This window comes from Melanerpes formicivorus, unplaced genomic scaffold (genome assembly GCF_026170545.1).
Source record: "Melanerpes formicivorus ecotype bairdi unplaced genomic scaffold, bMelFor1.0.p_v2 SCAF_46, whole genome shotgun sequence".
Taxonomy (NCBI): Eukaryota; Metazoa; Chordata; class Aves; order Piciformes; family Picidae; genus Melanerpes; species Melanerpes formicivorus.
Window position 1 is genome coordinate 5089474 of NW_027142398.1, and position 15389 is coordinate 5104862.

General features: G+C 60.7%; 1 protein-coding gene across 2 annotated transcripts in view; it reads right to left on the reverse strand.

Annotated features, from left to right (window-relative positions):
• GRM4 (glutamate metabotropic receptor 4) overlaps window positions 1-15389 on the reverse strand; it is a 42079-nt gene that overhangs the window by 3622 nt on the left and 23068 nt on the right. For both annotated transcript variants that reach the window (XM_068159812.1, XM_068159815.1), the window contains 5 exons: window positions 13024-13178; window positions 12581-12721; window positions 7787-7987; window positions 6663-6799; window positions 5365-6300 (listed from right to left, as the gene is read on the reverse strand). In XM_068159812.1, the coding sequence (XP_068015913.1) occupies window positions 5365-6300; window positions 6663-6799; window positions 7787-7987; window positions 12581-12721; window positions 13024-13178 (1570 nt within the window). The remainder of the gene's footprint in view (window positions 1-5364; window positions 6301-6662; window positions 6800-7786; window positions 7988-12580; window positions 12722-13023; window positions 13179-15389) is intronic.

Sequence of the window (15389 nt, forward strand, 5' to 3'; positions counted from 1 at the left end):
GCTGCCGCTCTGCAGTCAAAACTAATTTCACGCTCACTGTCCAGGACTAACAGTGACAGATGTTTTGCAAAATGAAAGCCCATTAATCTGACTGGAGAATAATCCATTCTCCTGTGGAGAGCCTGTGGCAGGCTCCTCACCAGCCAGGGGCATCTCAAGCAGGAGGCAACGGGAGGCAACGAGACCCCTTCCCTCCGCCCATCCCCCGCCCCTCACCTCTGAGCCACACAGGAGGCTGGGCAGGCAGATGCAGCCCTGAGAATCCCTGCTCCAGCAGCAGCCCTGCTCCAGCAGCAGCCTCACACCAGCAGCAGCCCTGCTCCAGCAGCAGCCTCACACCAGCAGCAGCCCTGCTCCAGCAGCAGCCTCACACCAACAGCAGCCCTGCTCCAGCAGCAGCCTCACACCAGCAGCAGCCCTGCACCAGCAGCAGCCCTGCTCCAGCAGCAGCCCTGCTCCAGCAGCAGCCTCACACCAGCAGCAGCCCTGCACCAGCAGCAGCCCTGCTCCAGCAGCAGCCTCACACCAGCAGCAGCCTCTCACCAGCAGCAGCCTCACTCCAGCAGCAGCCTCACACCAGCAGCAGCCCTGCTCCAGCAGCAGCCTCACACCAGCAGCAGCCTCACTCCAGCAGCAGCCTCACACCAGCAGCAGCCTCACACCAGCAGCAGCCCTGCTCCAGCAGCAGTCCTGCTCCAGCAGCAGCCTCACACCAGCAGCAGCCTCACTCCAGCAGCAGCCTCACTCCAGCAGCAGCCTCACACCAGCAGCAGCCTCACACCAGCAGCAGCCTCACTCCAGCAGCAGCCCTGCTCCAGCAGCAGTCCTGCTCCAGCAGCAGCCTCACACCAGCAGCAGCCTCACTCCAGCAGCAGCCTCACTCCAGCAGCAGCCCTGCTCCAGCAGCAGCCCTGCTCCCAGCACGAGGCTCCATCCTCTCCAGCATCCTCTCTTCCTCCTCCTAGCTCAAGCTCTGGGTCTCTCTGGGCTGAGCAGGGAGTGGGCTCTGGGTCCTCGGGGGCCTTTCTTCTTTCTCCAGCTGTGCTCAGCCCCTGGGGCTGTTTGCAGGCTGCCAGCAGGGGTTTAGGGGGTTAGGGCAGTTTCTGATCTTTACCCCTGGCTCAGTCACAGGTGCCCAGGGTTTCTGTGTGGGATTTAGTGCCCTGCAGGGTGGCAGGACCTGGAGCAGCTGCAGCACCAGTGGGGGCAGGGGGTCCCCAGCTCCCCACCTGCACACACAACCTGGGGGCTGATTTTCTGGAGTCAAGAAGGCAAAGAGGTGAGTGAGGAGAGAAACTGAGCTCCCAGGCTCCACACACTCCCTGCAGAGAAGATGCACAGAGACAGCTCCATGCCACGAGTGAGAGCTGGAGGGGGGACAACAGCTCCTGCCTGGGGCTGTCATCCCTCCCCAGGACCTGCAGCTTCCAGCTGTGACCATGCCAAGAAACACTTCCCTCTCTTCTCCTGCTTCAGACACAAGCACAGAGGCCCAGGAGCACTTCAGCTCAGCCCAGAAGGAAGGGGGGGGGGGGGGGGGGTGGAGAGCAAGCAACAAGCTTTGCTCTGAGTCAACCCAAAAGTTTGGTTTGTCCCCAGAATAAATCCTGCTGCTGTCACAGGGCTGCTTTGTTTGTTCCCTTCCCTGCAGTCACACGCGGAGCCGATCCAGGCAGTTTTTGGAAATCAAAATGTCATTTCATCAGGGGAAGTCAAAGCAGGGCCCTGTGCCAGCACAGCTCCTCTCTGCCTCTTCTCTCTTGCCTTTTTTCTCTCTGTGCTTTCACTGAAACTCTCCAGACACTGCTGCAAGCCCAGCACAGCAGGGACCAGGCTCACCGGGAGTGAGGGCAGCCCTGGCACGCCAGCCCCGAGCCCCTGTCCCAGGGACTGGCACAGCTCTGCTCTGCGCCACCTTGACTTCACTTCCCTGTCTCCCACACCTGCCCACCTCCCCGGGCCTCAGCAGATGCCTTTGGAGGAGCCTCACTCTGCAATCCAGCAATTTCCATATTTCCTGCCTCCCACCAGAGGCATTTCAGTGCAGAGGGAGAGAGCAGCTGAGCTTCAGCTCAGACATCTCCCTGCACGTTCCCCCGGAGTGCCAGGGCCCAGGGCTCCATCTCCCAGCACTGCCAGGGACTCCTCTCCACCAAGACCTTGAGTGGCACCAGCTCCCCATGCTCTCCTCCATCCTTTAGCCCTCTTCAAACCCCTGCAGCACTCTTGGGATCTCACAGGGCCACCGTGGCTACCACAAGGACCCTGGCAATGCATTTGGCAGCAACAGCCTCATTTCTGCAGCCCATGCTGACCTCTGCAGCTCTGCAGCAGAGCCCTTCCCAGCTCAGAGGAGGACTTTTATCCTGGGGTGCAAGCTCAGCCAGCCAGGCACAGTTAACCTTCTGCCACATCCAGAGTGACCATTTCTCACTCTCTCGGTCCCTGCTCTCCTAATTGGTTCCCAGTGCAGGACCTCACTTGCCCCCTGCTCGGCTAACACTTCCTGCAGAGCCCTTTGAGGAGCCTGCTGCAGCTATCAAAGCAGTCCCAGCTCCTGCTCCAGCAGCACTCCTGCTCCGTGGGCAGGATCAAAGAGCCTGGAGCGACTCAGGCTGCTGCTGCTGCTGCATCGAGGGACTGCCACAACCTGCAGTGACCCAGCACAAGCCCCCGAGGCCAGCGCCGTGCTCAGCCTTTGTCCCAGGGCTGGATGAGCACATCCTGCCCCAGGGAAGCAGCCCAGGCTCAAGCACAGCCCTGCACAGCTTGTGCTGTCCCAAAGCCATTAATTAGCAACATCCTGCCTCGAAATCCATGCCTGGCCCAGCTAGGAGAGATTTGGCACCACCCTGGGTGCTGGGGAAGGGGAAACCTGCTCAGCCCTGCTCCAGTTCTGCTGAACCAACCCTCCACCAGTCCTTCCCATTCCTTCCTCCCCTCACTGAAAGCAAAGGTGATAAACAGAGCCAGACAATGACTCTGCTGCTCAGCTGCTGCCTTATCAGTGCAGGAAATTGTCTCTTTCTTTAGATCCTCTGTTCCTGCTATTTCTGTAATCCTCTGGGATCGGCAGGGATAAGAGGTTCTTTGGAGAGAGGGCTTGGGGGACTTGTTAGAACAATCTGCCAGCTCCATGCAAAGTTGTAGGCACAGGAGAGGAAGCCAAGCAGAGCTGGAGATCTGCCTGCAGCTCCCCTGGCACAGGAGGCAGCCCTGGGGGCAGGCTCAGGTCAGGGCAGAGGTGCTGGGAGGCCTTTGGAGGTGAGGGTTTGCCCCATGGCATCCTCAGGATTCAAGTGAAACTCCAACCATGCTCTGTGGGGTGAACATTGCAGTATCTGAAGGGGACCTCCAGGCAGGCTGGGGAGGGACTGTTCAGAAGGGCCTGTGGGGATAGGCCAAGGGGCAATGGTTTGAAACTGGAGCAGGGCAGGTTCAGGCTGGACATCAGGAGGAAGTTCTGCACAGTGAGGGTGTGGGACCCTGGCCCAGGTTGCCCACAGGGGCAGGAGCTGCCCCATCCCTGGCACCATTGCAGGTCAGGTTGTCCAGGGCTCTGAGCAAGCTGCTCTGGTTGCAGATGTCCCTGCTGGCTGCAAGGGGGTTGGAGTGGACAAGCTTGAAAGGTCTCTTCCCAGCCAAAGCAGTCTGGGGTCCTACAGCAGCACAGCTGAGCCCAAACACCACAGCAGCCAGCACGGCAGCAGCAGGCGAGGAGCAGGAGAGCTGCGTCCAAGGGGAGTTGGGAACATCACTTTCCCTGCCTCTAATCAGCTTGTTAGCAGCCTAATAACAGAGCAGCCCTGCACGTTACAAGCCCCCGAAGTGAGGCAGAGCCTATTGTGGAGCTGCAGTTGACAGCCAGCTCCGGCAGCCCTAAATTATCCTGTGACAAGCTGCAGGGAAGAGGTGAGCAACCTTGCGCATAATCTACAATCATTATCATCTCCATCTTTATTACCACCGTGTGCAGAGCACATTAAGGAGGCTTTAAGGGAGCTTTTGTTTCACAATCTTCTTTTTTTTCAAGAAAAGAGCCCTGCTTTCTTGTCAGCATCTCCCCTGCCAGCTCATCAGTGGCAAGGTGCCAACAGGCCCCAGCCACTCGCTGCCTTCCGTCCTCCTTCGCACTTCCAGCCACCGGCGCCTGGCCTGGCAGAGACTGTTCGGTGGAGCCAAGGTGCAAGGTGCCCAGGCAGACCTGGTCTCCGTGGGGTTGATGCTCTGAGCAGCTCTCCAAGACACAGCTCATCCTCTGGGGTCCACGGCAAAAGACCTCTCAGCTCGTCTAGAGAGTCAGAGGATTGTTTCAGCTGGAAGAGCTCTCTGAGGTCATGGAGTCCAACCGACACCACCGTGGCCACTGAACCCTGTCCCCAGGTGCCATGGCCACAGGTTTCTTGAACAGCTCCAGGGATGGGGACTCCACCACCTCCCTGTTCCAACCCCTGACCTCCCTTTCAGTGAAGACATTTTTCCCAGCACCAAACCTAACCTTCCCCTGACACAACTTGAGGTCATTTCCTCAACAGAGGTTTCCACAAGCTGTGAGTTCAGCAGCTCAGGGGACGTGCCTGGGGGAAATTATCTCAGTTGTGATGGATCCAGAGAGGGAGTTCAGGCACTGGGTCCAGAGAGGGAATTCAGGCACTGGGACCAGAGAGGGAATTCAGGCACTGGGTCACCCTGGGGATTTCCAGGGAGGTTTATTTGCCAGCGGCAGCAGCAGGCTGGCAGGCACAAGCTGTTTGCTCTGAGCAGCAATGAGCTCCTGTTTGGGCTGGCAGGCAAAGAGGATTTGGGTCCCATTCATGAGATTTTTCTTCTTTGTTCTCACTCCCTCTCACTTAAGCACAGAGCTTCATCCAGCCTGGCCTCGCTCCCATGGGTACTGGCACCAGGACCACTGGTAGAGGGCAGCTCCACCTCTCCAGCCTCCACCACTGACTCAGCACTGGGAACAGGAGTCAGCAGGGCAGCACTGGGTCTCCTTTCCATGCAGGAATGGTGCTCATGACACCGAGGACCTCGACCTGCCCTGGGGATCCATCCTCTCCCAGCCTGCAGAGCAGCAGCTTGTGCTGCCCACAGGTCCCTGTTTGGAGAGCAGCTGCCAACAGGGCACTGAAAACTAGAGGGACAGGAAGGGAAGAGTGAGGGAGACCGAACACAGGAAGAGGAAAATGGGGCTGGAGGCTCTCTGCTCCCCAGCAGAGCAGGAGGTTTGCAAACCAACTCCTGCCACGGAGCCATCAGGACCACAGGGAAGTCTCCCTCCTCGCTTAGGACTCTCAGCCTCTCCCAGCCCCTTTCCTGCAGCCCCCCAGGGCCACCAGCCAGCCCTCTCCCTTCCCCCCTTACCTTTTCCGCCGACTGCGAGGTGCCGAAGAAGATGGGGATGAAGGCCAGCCAGACGATGCAGGTGGTGTACATGGTGAAGCCGATGGGCTTGGCCTCGTTGAAGGTCTCGGGCACGCCGCGGGTCTTGATGGCGTAGACGGTGCAGGTGACCATCAGCAGCATGCTGTAGCCCAGCAGGCAGATGAGCGACAGGTCCGAAATGTCGCACTTGAGGACGCCCCTGGCAAAGTGGGGGTTGGTAGTCCGCTGGTCCTCGTAGTCGATGACCGAGTGGGAGGGGTCCACGATGAACCAGATGCAGACGCCCAGGAGCTGCAGGGAGATGAGGCTGAAGGTGATGAGGAGCTGGGAGGCGGGGCTGATGAAGCGGGGGGCGCTCACCGACCGCTTGCCCTGCTCGAAGATGCGGTAGATGCGGTTGGTCTTGGTGAGCAGCGCGGCGTAGCTGATGCTCATGCCCAGCCCCAGGAAGATGCGGCGCAGGGAGCAGGTGCTGAGGTCGGGCTCGGCGATCATCAGGAAGGTGGTGGCGTAGCAGAGGAAGATGCCGGCCAGCAGCACGTAGCTGAGCTCCCGGCCCGAGGCCTTGACGATGGGCGTGTCGTTGTAGCGCACGAAGGTGACCACCACGAAGAGCGTGGCGATGATGCCCACCACGGCGATGAAGACGGGCACCACGGCCCAGGGCGAGCTCCACTCCAGCTTGATGATGGGGATGGGGGTGCAGCTGGTGTGGTTCTCGTTGGGCCGCTCGTTGAAGTGGCAGCGCTTGCAGTGGAACTCGTCCAGCTGGTACTGGTAGCCGTCGCAGCGCTCGCAGTGCCAGCAGCAGGGGATGCCCTTCACCAGCTTCTTCCTCTCGCCCGGCTTGCAGGGCAGGCTGCAGATGGAGCTGGGGAGCTGGCTCCCGCCCCCTGGCCACAGCATGCTCTCCACCTGTGGGGTGAGATGGCACCGGTCCCACTGACGCTGCGGCTGGGACTCCAGGAAGCACCCCAGGGGCACAGGGGGATGCCCCTGCTCTGCTTGCAGCGGTGTTCCCAGCTCCATCCCGCACCCCATCTGCGCCTGAATGCTCCCTGGAAGCATTCAAAGCCAGGCTGGAGGGGGCCTTAAGCAGCCTGGGTGAGCAGGAGCTCTCTGTCCATGGGGCAGTTGGAACCAGATGATCCTTGAGGCCCCTTCCAGCCCAAACCATTCTGTGATCCTTAGTAAGTACAGGAGAAATCTGCAGGACCTTCCCCTTGGCATGGGCCATGCACAGCCACACCACAGCACCAGCCAGGCCCCAACCTTACCTTGAGGTGCAGCTGGTCAGTCCATTGCCCAATGACTTTGTACTCAGGGGTGGAGTTCCTGATCTGGTACTGGTAGATGTCGTAGCGCCCCGGCGCGTCCCCGTTCTCGTTGAACGTCACAGGGGTGCCAGCAATGCCTGCGAGAGGAGCAGGGCTCAGCACCCACAGCACCACAGCACCAAGGGCACCCACAGAACCACATGTGCTGGGTGGTGGTGTCAAAGGGGCTCTGGGTTGATGTTCCTCCTTACCATGAGGCTTCTCACTCCTGGGAGTGCCAGGGTGAGGCCAACACAGGCACAGGGTACAGGAAGCAACAGGGGGAAAGAAACCCAAGCCCAGCCCCAGCCGGGTGCAGAGGCTTCATGGTCCTGACCCCTTGGCCAGACACCAAACTCTGTGACCCCAGCTGGATTTCTGCTTCTCTTAAGGGAGGGAAGCTGCTCTGAAGTGAGCTGTGCAGACGAACCCCAGGGAAAGGAAGGGAGGGAAATCAAGCAAGAGAGTGAAATAAATGAAGGAGACAGAAGAGGGTGGAGATAAATAGGAGTAATAAGGAGGACAAGACAGAAAATGTTTATTAAGGAGCTGGAGCAGGCACCAAGATGCATTTCCAGCAGAGAGATGAAGACAAACAAGGACACAGCAGCATGAATCAAGAGGGCCTCTGCCAGCCGTGCTGTGAGGGGGCAGCGGGGAGCAGGCTGGGGCCAGGGCTGCCACTGGGTGACCCTCCCGAGGCCCCCAGGAGATGTGGAAACTCAGAACCCCTCTTCTGGAGGTCTGCCCCACCTGTGCAGCCAGCATTTGCAGTGCCATGGGTGCCAAACGGGAGCAGGAATAAGCTGTGGCTGCTGACCCATGGCAGGGGACAAGGTGAGGCCCCCAGCCCCCCAGGGGTGTCCCTCCCCAGCCCCCCAGGGGTGTCCTTCCCCAGCCCCACAGGGGTGTCCCTCCCCAGCCCCCCAGGGGTGTCCTTCCCCAGCCCCACAGGGGTGTCCTTCCCCAGCCCCACAGGGGTGTCCCTCCCCAGCCCCCCAGGGGTGTCCTTCCCCAGCCCCCCAGGGGTGTCCCTCCCCAGCCCCACAGGGGTGTCCCTCCCCAGCCCCCCAGCATGGACAGACCTGAGAAGTTGACGTTGCGAATGTACTTGAGCAGCTCCACACCATCCACGGGGTCCATCCTGGGGCACAGCCCCACCTTGCCAGGGCAGAGGTTCTTGTGCATGTTGTGCAGGGCATGCCCCATGGCATAGACAGCGTCGATGACGAACTGCACCTTGCCCTCCTGCTCGTAGGAGGAGTCCTGCCCGATGCGCTCCCGGTCTGTGGGCACACGAAGCAGGGCTGGGTGCCAGCTCTGTGCCACCTCCCTGCTGCTCCCACAGGGACACTTCTGCTGCAGCCAAACCCTTGCACATCAGCCCACTCTGGATTGCAGCAGCTGCAGACTCCAGCCCCACTGCCAGAGCTACAGAGCCGTGGGCCAGCCAGGGCAGCTCATTCCCAGCAGGAAGCTCTGGTGGCCTGGGGATGCCCCAGGAAGGAGCAGAGCTGCACCCCAAGCACCATCAGGCTCCTCCCAAAAGAAGCTCCACACTGCTGTGCCTCAGCACCTCCAAGGCTCAGGGCTTGAGCCTCTGCTCCAGCCCAGAGTCCTCCCATCGCCTGTGTCTGCCTTGCCCCACAGGGACACCCTGGCTGTCACCACAGCCCCACCGAGCTCACACCAGGAGGGTTTGGCCTCTGTGGGCAGGCAAGGAACAGGTTCCCTGGGGAAATACCCAACCTCCCTGCAATGCTGTGCTTCTGAGAGCCCTTGGGATGTCACATGCCAGTGCCAGGGGACATCTCTGTGCTGCCAGGTCTCCATGCCCTGCAGCAGGACACAGGCTGGGCTGTGGGCAGTGCCAGACTTCACCCCCACGAGTTGACCTCCTTCACCTTGCCAGGAGCTCCCAGCTCAGTCTCTATGGTCACATTAAGGCACTGCCCAGGCAATGCCCATCACTGGCTGTGTGCCCTCCTTGTTGCCAAAGCCTCCTGCCAGCCTGCTCCCCAAGCCTCCTGCCAGCCTGCTCCCCTCATCACCCCCCTGTCACCCTCCCACCCTGCTGACCCCACAGCCCTGTGCAGTGTCCTGAGCCATCCCCCTGTGCAGGATCCCACAAGGATCTGGTGATTCCCAGCCACAGCTGCCTGCCTCTGCTGTCACAGCCACCCCTGACAGGAGGGCAGCAGCTAATCACTCGGTGAGAGACAGCCCTTAACGAGCACGCTGCTAATTACAGCCAAGAGAGCATCTCCCACGGGGCCAGGCTGCGACGGAGCACCACAGCCTCTGTGGCACTGCCGGGCACCCTGCCAGGCCACAGCGCCTTCAGCAGCAGCCAGAGGCTCCTCAGAGAGCTGGAGGCATGGCCTTCACCCCTGGAGAGCCAGAGACATCCCAGAAAGCCATCCAAGGGTGTCCAGAGGCGATGCTGGCTCCACCGTGCGTGGATGCTCCCCGAGGTGGGGCGAGGATTGATGGTGACTGCAGGGGACCAGGGCGCAGCGCGTGTGAGCAAGGGCACAGAGAGGGCACAAGCAAGCTGTAGCTGCTGATCTTCTCCCTCCCTGCTGCAGGAAGGGAGGATGAAGCCAGCAAGCCTCTGAGCAGGGACAGCCTCAAGAGCTGCAGCGCAGGAGGTCCCTGTGCTGGGACAGGGAGGGACACTTGACACTGAGGAGAGGCTAAAGGCAGCTGGTAATGAGCTGAGCAGCAAGGAAAGATGATCCCAGGAGGTGAATTACAGCCTGGCCTTCAGAGTCATAGAAATGCCTTTGGACTGGGCAGAGATTCCTCCTGTGGAACCTGCCTCCTTCTCCTTCCTTCCACATCACTGACAGCAGCCATCCATCGTCCCCTCAGCTGCAGGCCCTTCCCCACAGCCTTCTCCCCAGCCACACTCAGCCACTGGCTTGGCAAGATAATTACCCACTAAAGAGAGTCTGATAACTGTCCAGTGGAGATGAGCCTGTGGGGATGTCCCCATGCCACTGCCACCCCCAGCACCATCCTGCTGCCCATGGGACATGCAGGACTCAGGACTCATCTCTTCATAGCAGGCACCTCAGATCCTACACAGCATTTGAGAAGCAGAGGCTGAGAGCCCTGGGGCTGAGAGCCTGCAGCAGAGCAGCCCCAGAGGGCAGCTGAGCAATGCTCAGCAAGAGCTAAAGGAGCTGTGGGGGCAAGAGGCTGGGGCCAGGCTCTGCTCAGTGGTGCCCAGGGCCAGGACAAGGGGCAAGGGGCACAAACTGGAACCCAGGAGGCTCCATCTGAACAGGAGGAGAAACTTCTTTGTTGTGAGGCTGCTGGAGGCCTGGAGCAGGCTGCCCAGAGAGGTTGTGGAGTCTCCTTCTCTGCAGAGCTTCCACCCCCCCCCCCCCCGGGTCGTTGTGCTCCTGGGCAGGCTGCTGTGGGTGCCCTGCTTTGGCAGGGGGTTGGACTGGGTGAGCTCCAGAGGTCCCTTCCAACCACACCACGCTGAGATTCTGGGATGGAACAGGTTGCAGTGGCTTGGATTTTCCTCCCAGACATCCCTCTGGCCTGCAGCAAGGTGCCCCAGATCAGCAGTGGGCGAAGCTGGCACTAGTGCCAGAGCTGAGCTGCTGCAGAGAAGCTGAGGTCTGCAGGGCTGTCCCCTGGGCACCTTCCCCAGGCCCAGAGAATTCCTGCAGCCAGGCCCAGGCTGCTGCGCAGAGAGGGCACCGCGGAGCGGAAGGCTGAGGCTTGCTCCTGACATGGAGACAACAAAGCTGGCCAAGCTTACAGGGGATTAGGGCTGCAAACAGGCTGTGACCCTGCTGATTAGAGCAGCAGGGTCAGGCCTGGTGCTGCAGGGCTGCTAATTAATTTCCAAGTGTGTGCTGAGCCTCGCAGGAGGCCCTGGCAGGGCGGTCTGCAGCGCCGGGTGGGAAGGGATTAGCTTCAATTCCCTTTGGCTGCCTCTCGCCAGCAGCTAATCAAAATCTCCCCCAGAGCTGCTCCAGAGAGCTGGGGGTGAAGTCTCCTTGGAATCTCCCAAGATCAGGGGTGCTGGCAGCAGCCCCCAGCACCCATGGTGGTGGCTCTGGGATGAATCTGGGGGGCTGGGACCACCTCCTCCGAGGGATGCTTGCTGCAAACATCCCTCTGCAGTGCTCCCCCGAGCTGGCCTCACAGCAAGGCTGGCAGTGCCCTCTGCCCAGGTGATGGATCTGCAGGAAGGCTGAGCAGAGGCACTTCTGGGACGTCTCTTCCCACTCAGGCCCATCCTAGGTCACCTTTTGTCACCTTAACTCCCAGGGGAGCAGTGCAAATCCTCCCTTCTTGGCCTGGCTGGGGGAAGCTGTGCTGGAAAACAGCCAATGCCACAACTAAAACCAACCCCACATCGAGAAGAGACTGGAGAGGAGCAACACAGAGAGGGAAAAGAGCTTCCCTGCCCCATCCCTGCCCACACTGCTGCTTGCACCCACAGCCTGCTGAGGAGAGGAATCCACAGCCCTGCCTCAAAGCAGTTTCCATCCAGCCCTGCTTAACCAAGGCTGGGCAGGGCAGAGCCAGCACTCCCCTGGGCACGTGGGGCTCTGCCCAGACCTGAAGCTGATGGAGAGTCAGCACAGTGCCCTGAGGAACACAGCCCCAAAGAGGACATCTGGGTGAGGAGCACCTGGAGCTGCACAGGCAGCTGGATCTGCTCCGTGGTGCCTGCCTCCCCCTCTCCCTGCAGCTGCCAAGCAAAGCTCCAGCAGGTAATTTATTTGCTGACAAACAGATAATTTAAAGACAGTTCTAAGGACATTTGCCATCTCCTGGTTTCAGCTGCCTCAACTAATACCTTGGCCCTGAAATATTGCTGGTTTAAATGCTACATGATGATGGAGATGGAGAGATCAGCAGCTGGCAGGACCTGCTCCTGCACTTCTGCTGCTGGGGATTTCTTGATGCCATGGAGGAAGGTGAGGAGCTCTCAGCTACCCCAGGCCATGGGGAGCTGGGGAGGGATTTTGACCAGGGCTTGTGGTGACAGGATGAGAGGGAATGGACTGAAGCTTGAGGAGGGCAAATTGAGACTGGAGAGGAGGAAGAAACTCTTTAGAGGGTGGTGAGACTCTGGCACAGGCTGCCCAGGGAGGCCCTGAGCCACCTGGGCTGGTGGGAGGTGTCCCTGCCCATGGCAGGGGGCTGGAGCTGGATGATCTCTGAGGTCCCTTCCAAACCATTCTGTGAATCTCTGAACTAGGGAATGCCTCCAGGGGAGAGGATGTGGAAGCAGCAGCAGCAGCAGCATCCTCAGAGGGGAAAATATAAAAGCTCAAAGCCTTCCAAAAAACCCTTAGAAACTTCCCAGGCTCTTCCTGGTCCATCCAGCCTCTGGCACAGCACAGCTTCCACAGGCACCCCTCCCAAGTGCCCCCCCGGGTGAGCAGCTCTGCATCACCCACGCTCCTCACGCTGCACACGTGCCAGCATCCCTCCAGCCTTCCCCACATTCCCACTTGGCCTTTTGCTTAGGCCAGAAAAGCTCCACTCAGAGCCAAGCCCTCCCCACACGGAGCATTAATTGCCACACAGCAGCCTGGAGCTGGGCTGGCAGCTGCAGGGCAGCTGGGACGTGGCTGAGCTGAGAGCTCACAAGGGGCAAGCAAGGGAGCTGCCTGCCCAGGAGGCTGTGCCTGCCCCCAGCGCCCCCCAGCCCTCACTGCTGCACTTCTTGATGCTGCTGCCCTGCCTCTGCCTGCCCCCAGCGCCCCCCAGCCCTCACTGCTGCACTTCTTGATGCTGCTGCCCTGCCTCTGCCTGCCCCCAGCGCCCCCCAGCCCTCACTGCTGCACTTCTTGATGCTGCTGCCCTGCCTCTGCCTGCCCCCAGCGCCCCCCAGCCCTTACTGGTGCACTTCTTGATGCTGCTGCCCTTCTTCAGTGCGTGCCGGCTCAGCTTGCAGTGGAAGTTCTCCTCCCAGAACTCAGCAAACCAAATGTTCCTGCGGTTGTTGTCCAGGGTCCTGCTGGAGAAGTAGCGATCGAAGCCTGCCCGGGAAGAGGAGGCAAAAGGGTTAAATCGCTGGGGCGGCTGCAAGGTGCTCAGCACAGCCCCACACTCGACGGGCAGAGGGGGAGGGGGGCTGTGGGTGCTGGGGTCTGGGGGCAGTGAGTCTGTGTCCAAGCTGCCCCCCGGGCAAAGCTGCAGGCTGAAGAAACCACCCAGGGACAACTCGCTGCGAGGCACAGAGCCTGTCACAGCCAGACCCCCGTGCTTAAGGGATTACCTCCAGGGGGAGAACAGCCAACCCCGGGGGCCGCGGAGGGGACCCCCGGGCACAGCTCCCTACCTCTGACAGAGACTCGCTTGGGCAGGATGGTGACAGAGCCCTCGGCCACCTCCTCCAGGTGCAGGACCGGGGAGATTTTGGAGCCCCAGCTGTCAGAGCCCATCCAGATGAAGTGTCCTGTCTGGTTTGCCCTCTTGGCCGCCTCCAGCACCCTCCTGTGGAGAGAAGCAGCAGGGACTGGCACTCGCTGGCACCGTGGGGCTGGGGCACTGGCTTCACATCCAGCCCCGCGGCAGCAGGGACGCTCAGGGCTCTCTGCTTGTCCTGCTCCAGGCACTCAGCTGGCAGCAGGCACGACCCAGATCGCACAGGATGCAGAATGAGAGAGGCTGGAAGGTCCTCTGGAGACCTCTTGAGATCATCCAGTCCAACCCCCTGCCAGAGCAGGGTCAGCTACAGCAGGGTCATGGCCATACACAAGAGCAACCCCTGCTGCTCAGCTGCCACACCCTCCCCCCTCCCCAGCCTGGTTCTCCCACCTCATTTGCATATTTGCTGACTGTTAATTGAATTTCCCCCTTAATTACCCAACATCAGTTGAGACAAAAATCAGGTTATGCCACAGCAGGCATGAAAAGCAGCAGCAGCCCTGCAGAGCATGCTCACAGCCCCACTGCACTGCAAGCCATGGGAGAGAGCCTGCCAGCGCCCCCAGAGCTGCCAGCGCCCCCAGCGCTGCCAGCGCCCCCAGCGCCCCCAGCGCTGCCAGCGCCCCCAGCGCCCCCAGAGCTGCCAGCGCCCCCAGTGCTGCCAGCGCCCCCAGCGCCCCCAGAGCTGCCAGCGCCCCCAGTGCTGCCAGCGCCCCCAGCGCTGCCAGCGCCCCCAGCGCCCCCAGTGCTGCCAGCGCCCCCAGTGCTGCCAGCGCCCCCAGCGCCCCCAGTGCTGCCAGCGCCCCCAGTGCTGCCAGCGCCCAGGCCAGCGCCAAACTGGGCTCTGCTGGGCTCTGCGGGGCAGGAGAGCAGCAGTGGGGGGCAGGAGCTGCCATTCACCCTGCTGAGCACCACTCGCCATGGGCAGACGCTCAGCCACGCTCTGGCACACTCCAGCACCAGCCAGCTCAGAACATCTGAGTGGGTGGATGGGAGCATTCCTGGCTCCTGGCTCCAAGCCTCCAGGCTCTCTCTTTTCCCAGGGCTCATCGTTCCCTGGGGAGCTTGCGTGGGTCCCACGGGAGCAGAGCCCAGGGCGGCTCCGTCTCGGTCTCCCAGCACAGTGAGCAGGCTGTGAGTCACCCCCAGCGTCAGCAGCTGAGCATTCCAAGCCCAGATGGTGTCTGAAACATGGAAGCAACCCTGTGGAAATCGAGCAGCAAGTGGAGCCAAGACAGGAGGAGGCAGGATCTGAGCACTCACAGCACCTCCAGCTGCCCCTGGTCCTCAGCAGGGCAGGATGGCCCCAGGGCAGATCAAGGATGATCCTGTGCCTGATGCTTAGGAACATGGAATGGGTTGGGAAAGCCCTCTGAGAGCATCCAGCCCAGCCAGCAGCCCAGCTCCACCATGGCTACCAAACCATGGCCACAGGTTTCTGGAGCACCTCCAGGGATGGGGACTCCACCAGCTCCCTGGGCAGCCTGTGCCAGTGCCTGACCACTCTGGCAGTTTTCCTCCTCTCCAGCCTAAGCCTCCCCTGGTGCAGGTTCAGGCCATTTCCTCTCATTCTATCATCTGTTAGTAGGCAGAAGAGCCCAACGCCCCCTCACTGCATCCTCCTTCCAGGGAGCTGTGCAGAGCAATCAGCTCTCCCCTCAGCCTCTTCTTCTCCAGATTTCTCCCAGTTCCCTCTTGACCTGAGCCAGGCACAACTTCAAGCCACAGCCATCCCTGGAGCATCCAACCCTGGAGCATCCAACCCAGCAGCACAGCCCTGCACCTTCTGGGAGTGGCAGCACATCCCCTGCCAGGCTCCACAGCCCAGACTGGCACAAGGGTGGGGACCATGGCAGTCTCCATGCCCAGGCTGACCCCAGGTTTCCCAGCACAAGGTGGGTGTGTGCAGAGCAGTGCCCACAGGGTGGGACCCTCGTTGGGTGGTTACAAGCCCCAGCTGCTCCAAACAGGAGGTTTGCAAACGTTTCTGTTAAGGAAGGGAAGAAGGAAGTGGGAGGGGTTGCACATCTGATGTGAACTGGTTTGAACTCACAGTTTGCCCACACTGGCATCGTGTTTGCTGATTAATTAATTGGTTAGCTGCTCAGGAAGCCAGGGGGAGTGCCACACGAATCCTTCTGCTCTGTAAACAAGGAGAGCTGCAAGATGTCTCTGTGCCTGCAGAGCAGCTCAGCATCTCCAAGCAGGGCTCTGTCCCCAGGCGAGGTGGCAAGGAGGGGGTCCCCATATGGCCCCCCTGGATCTGATCCTCTTCCA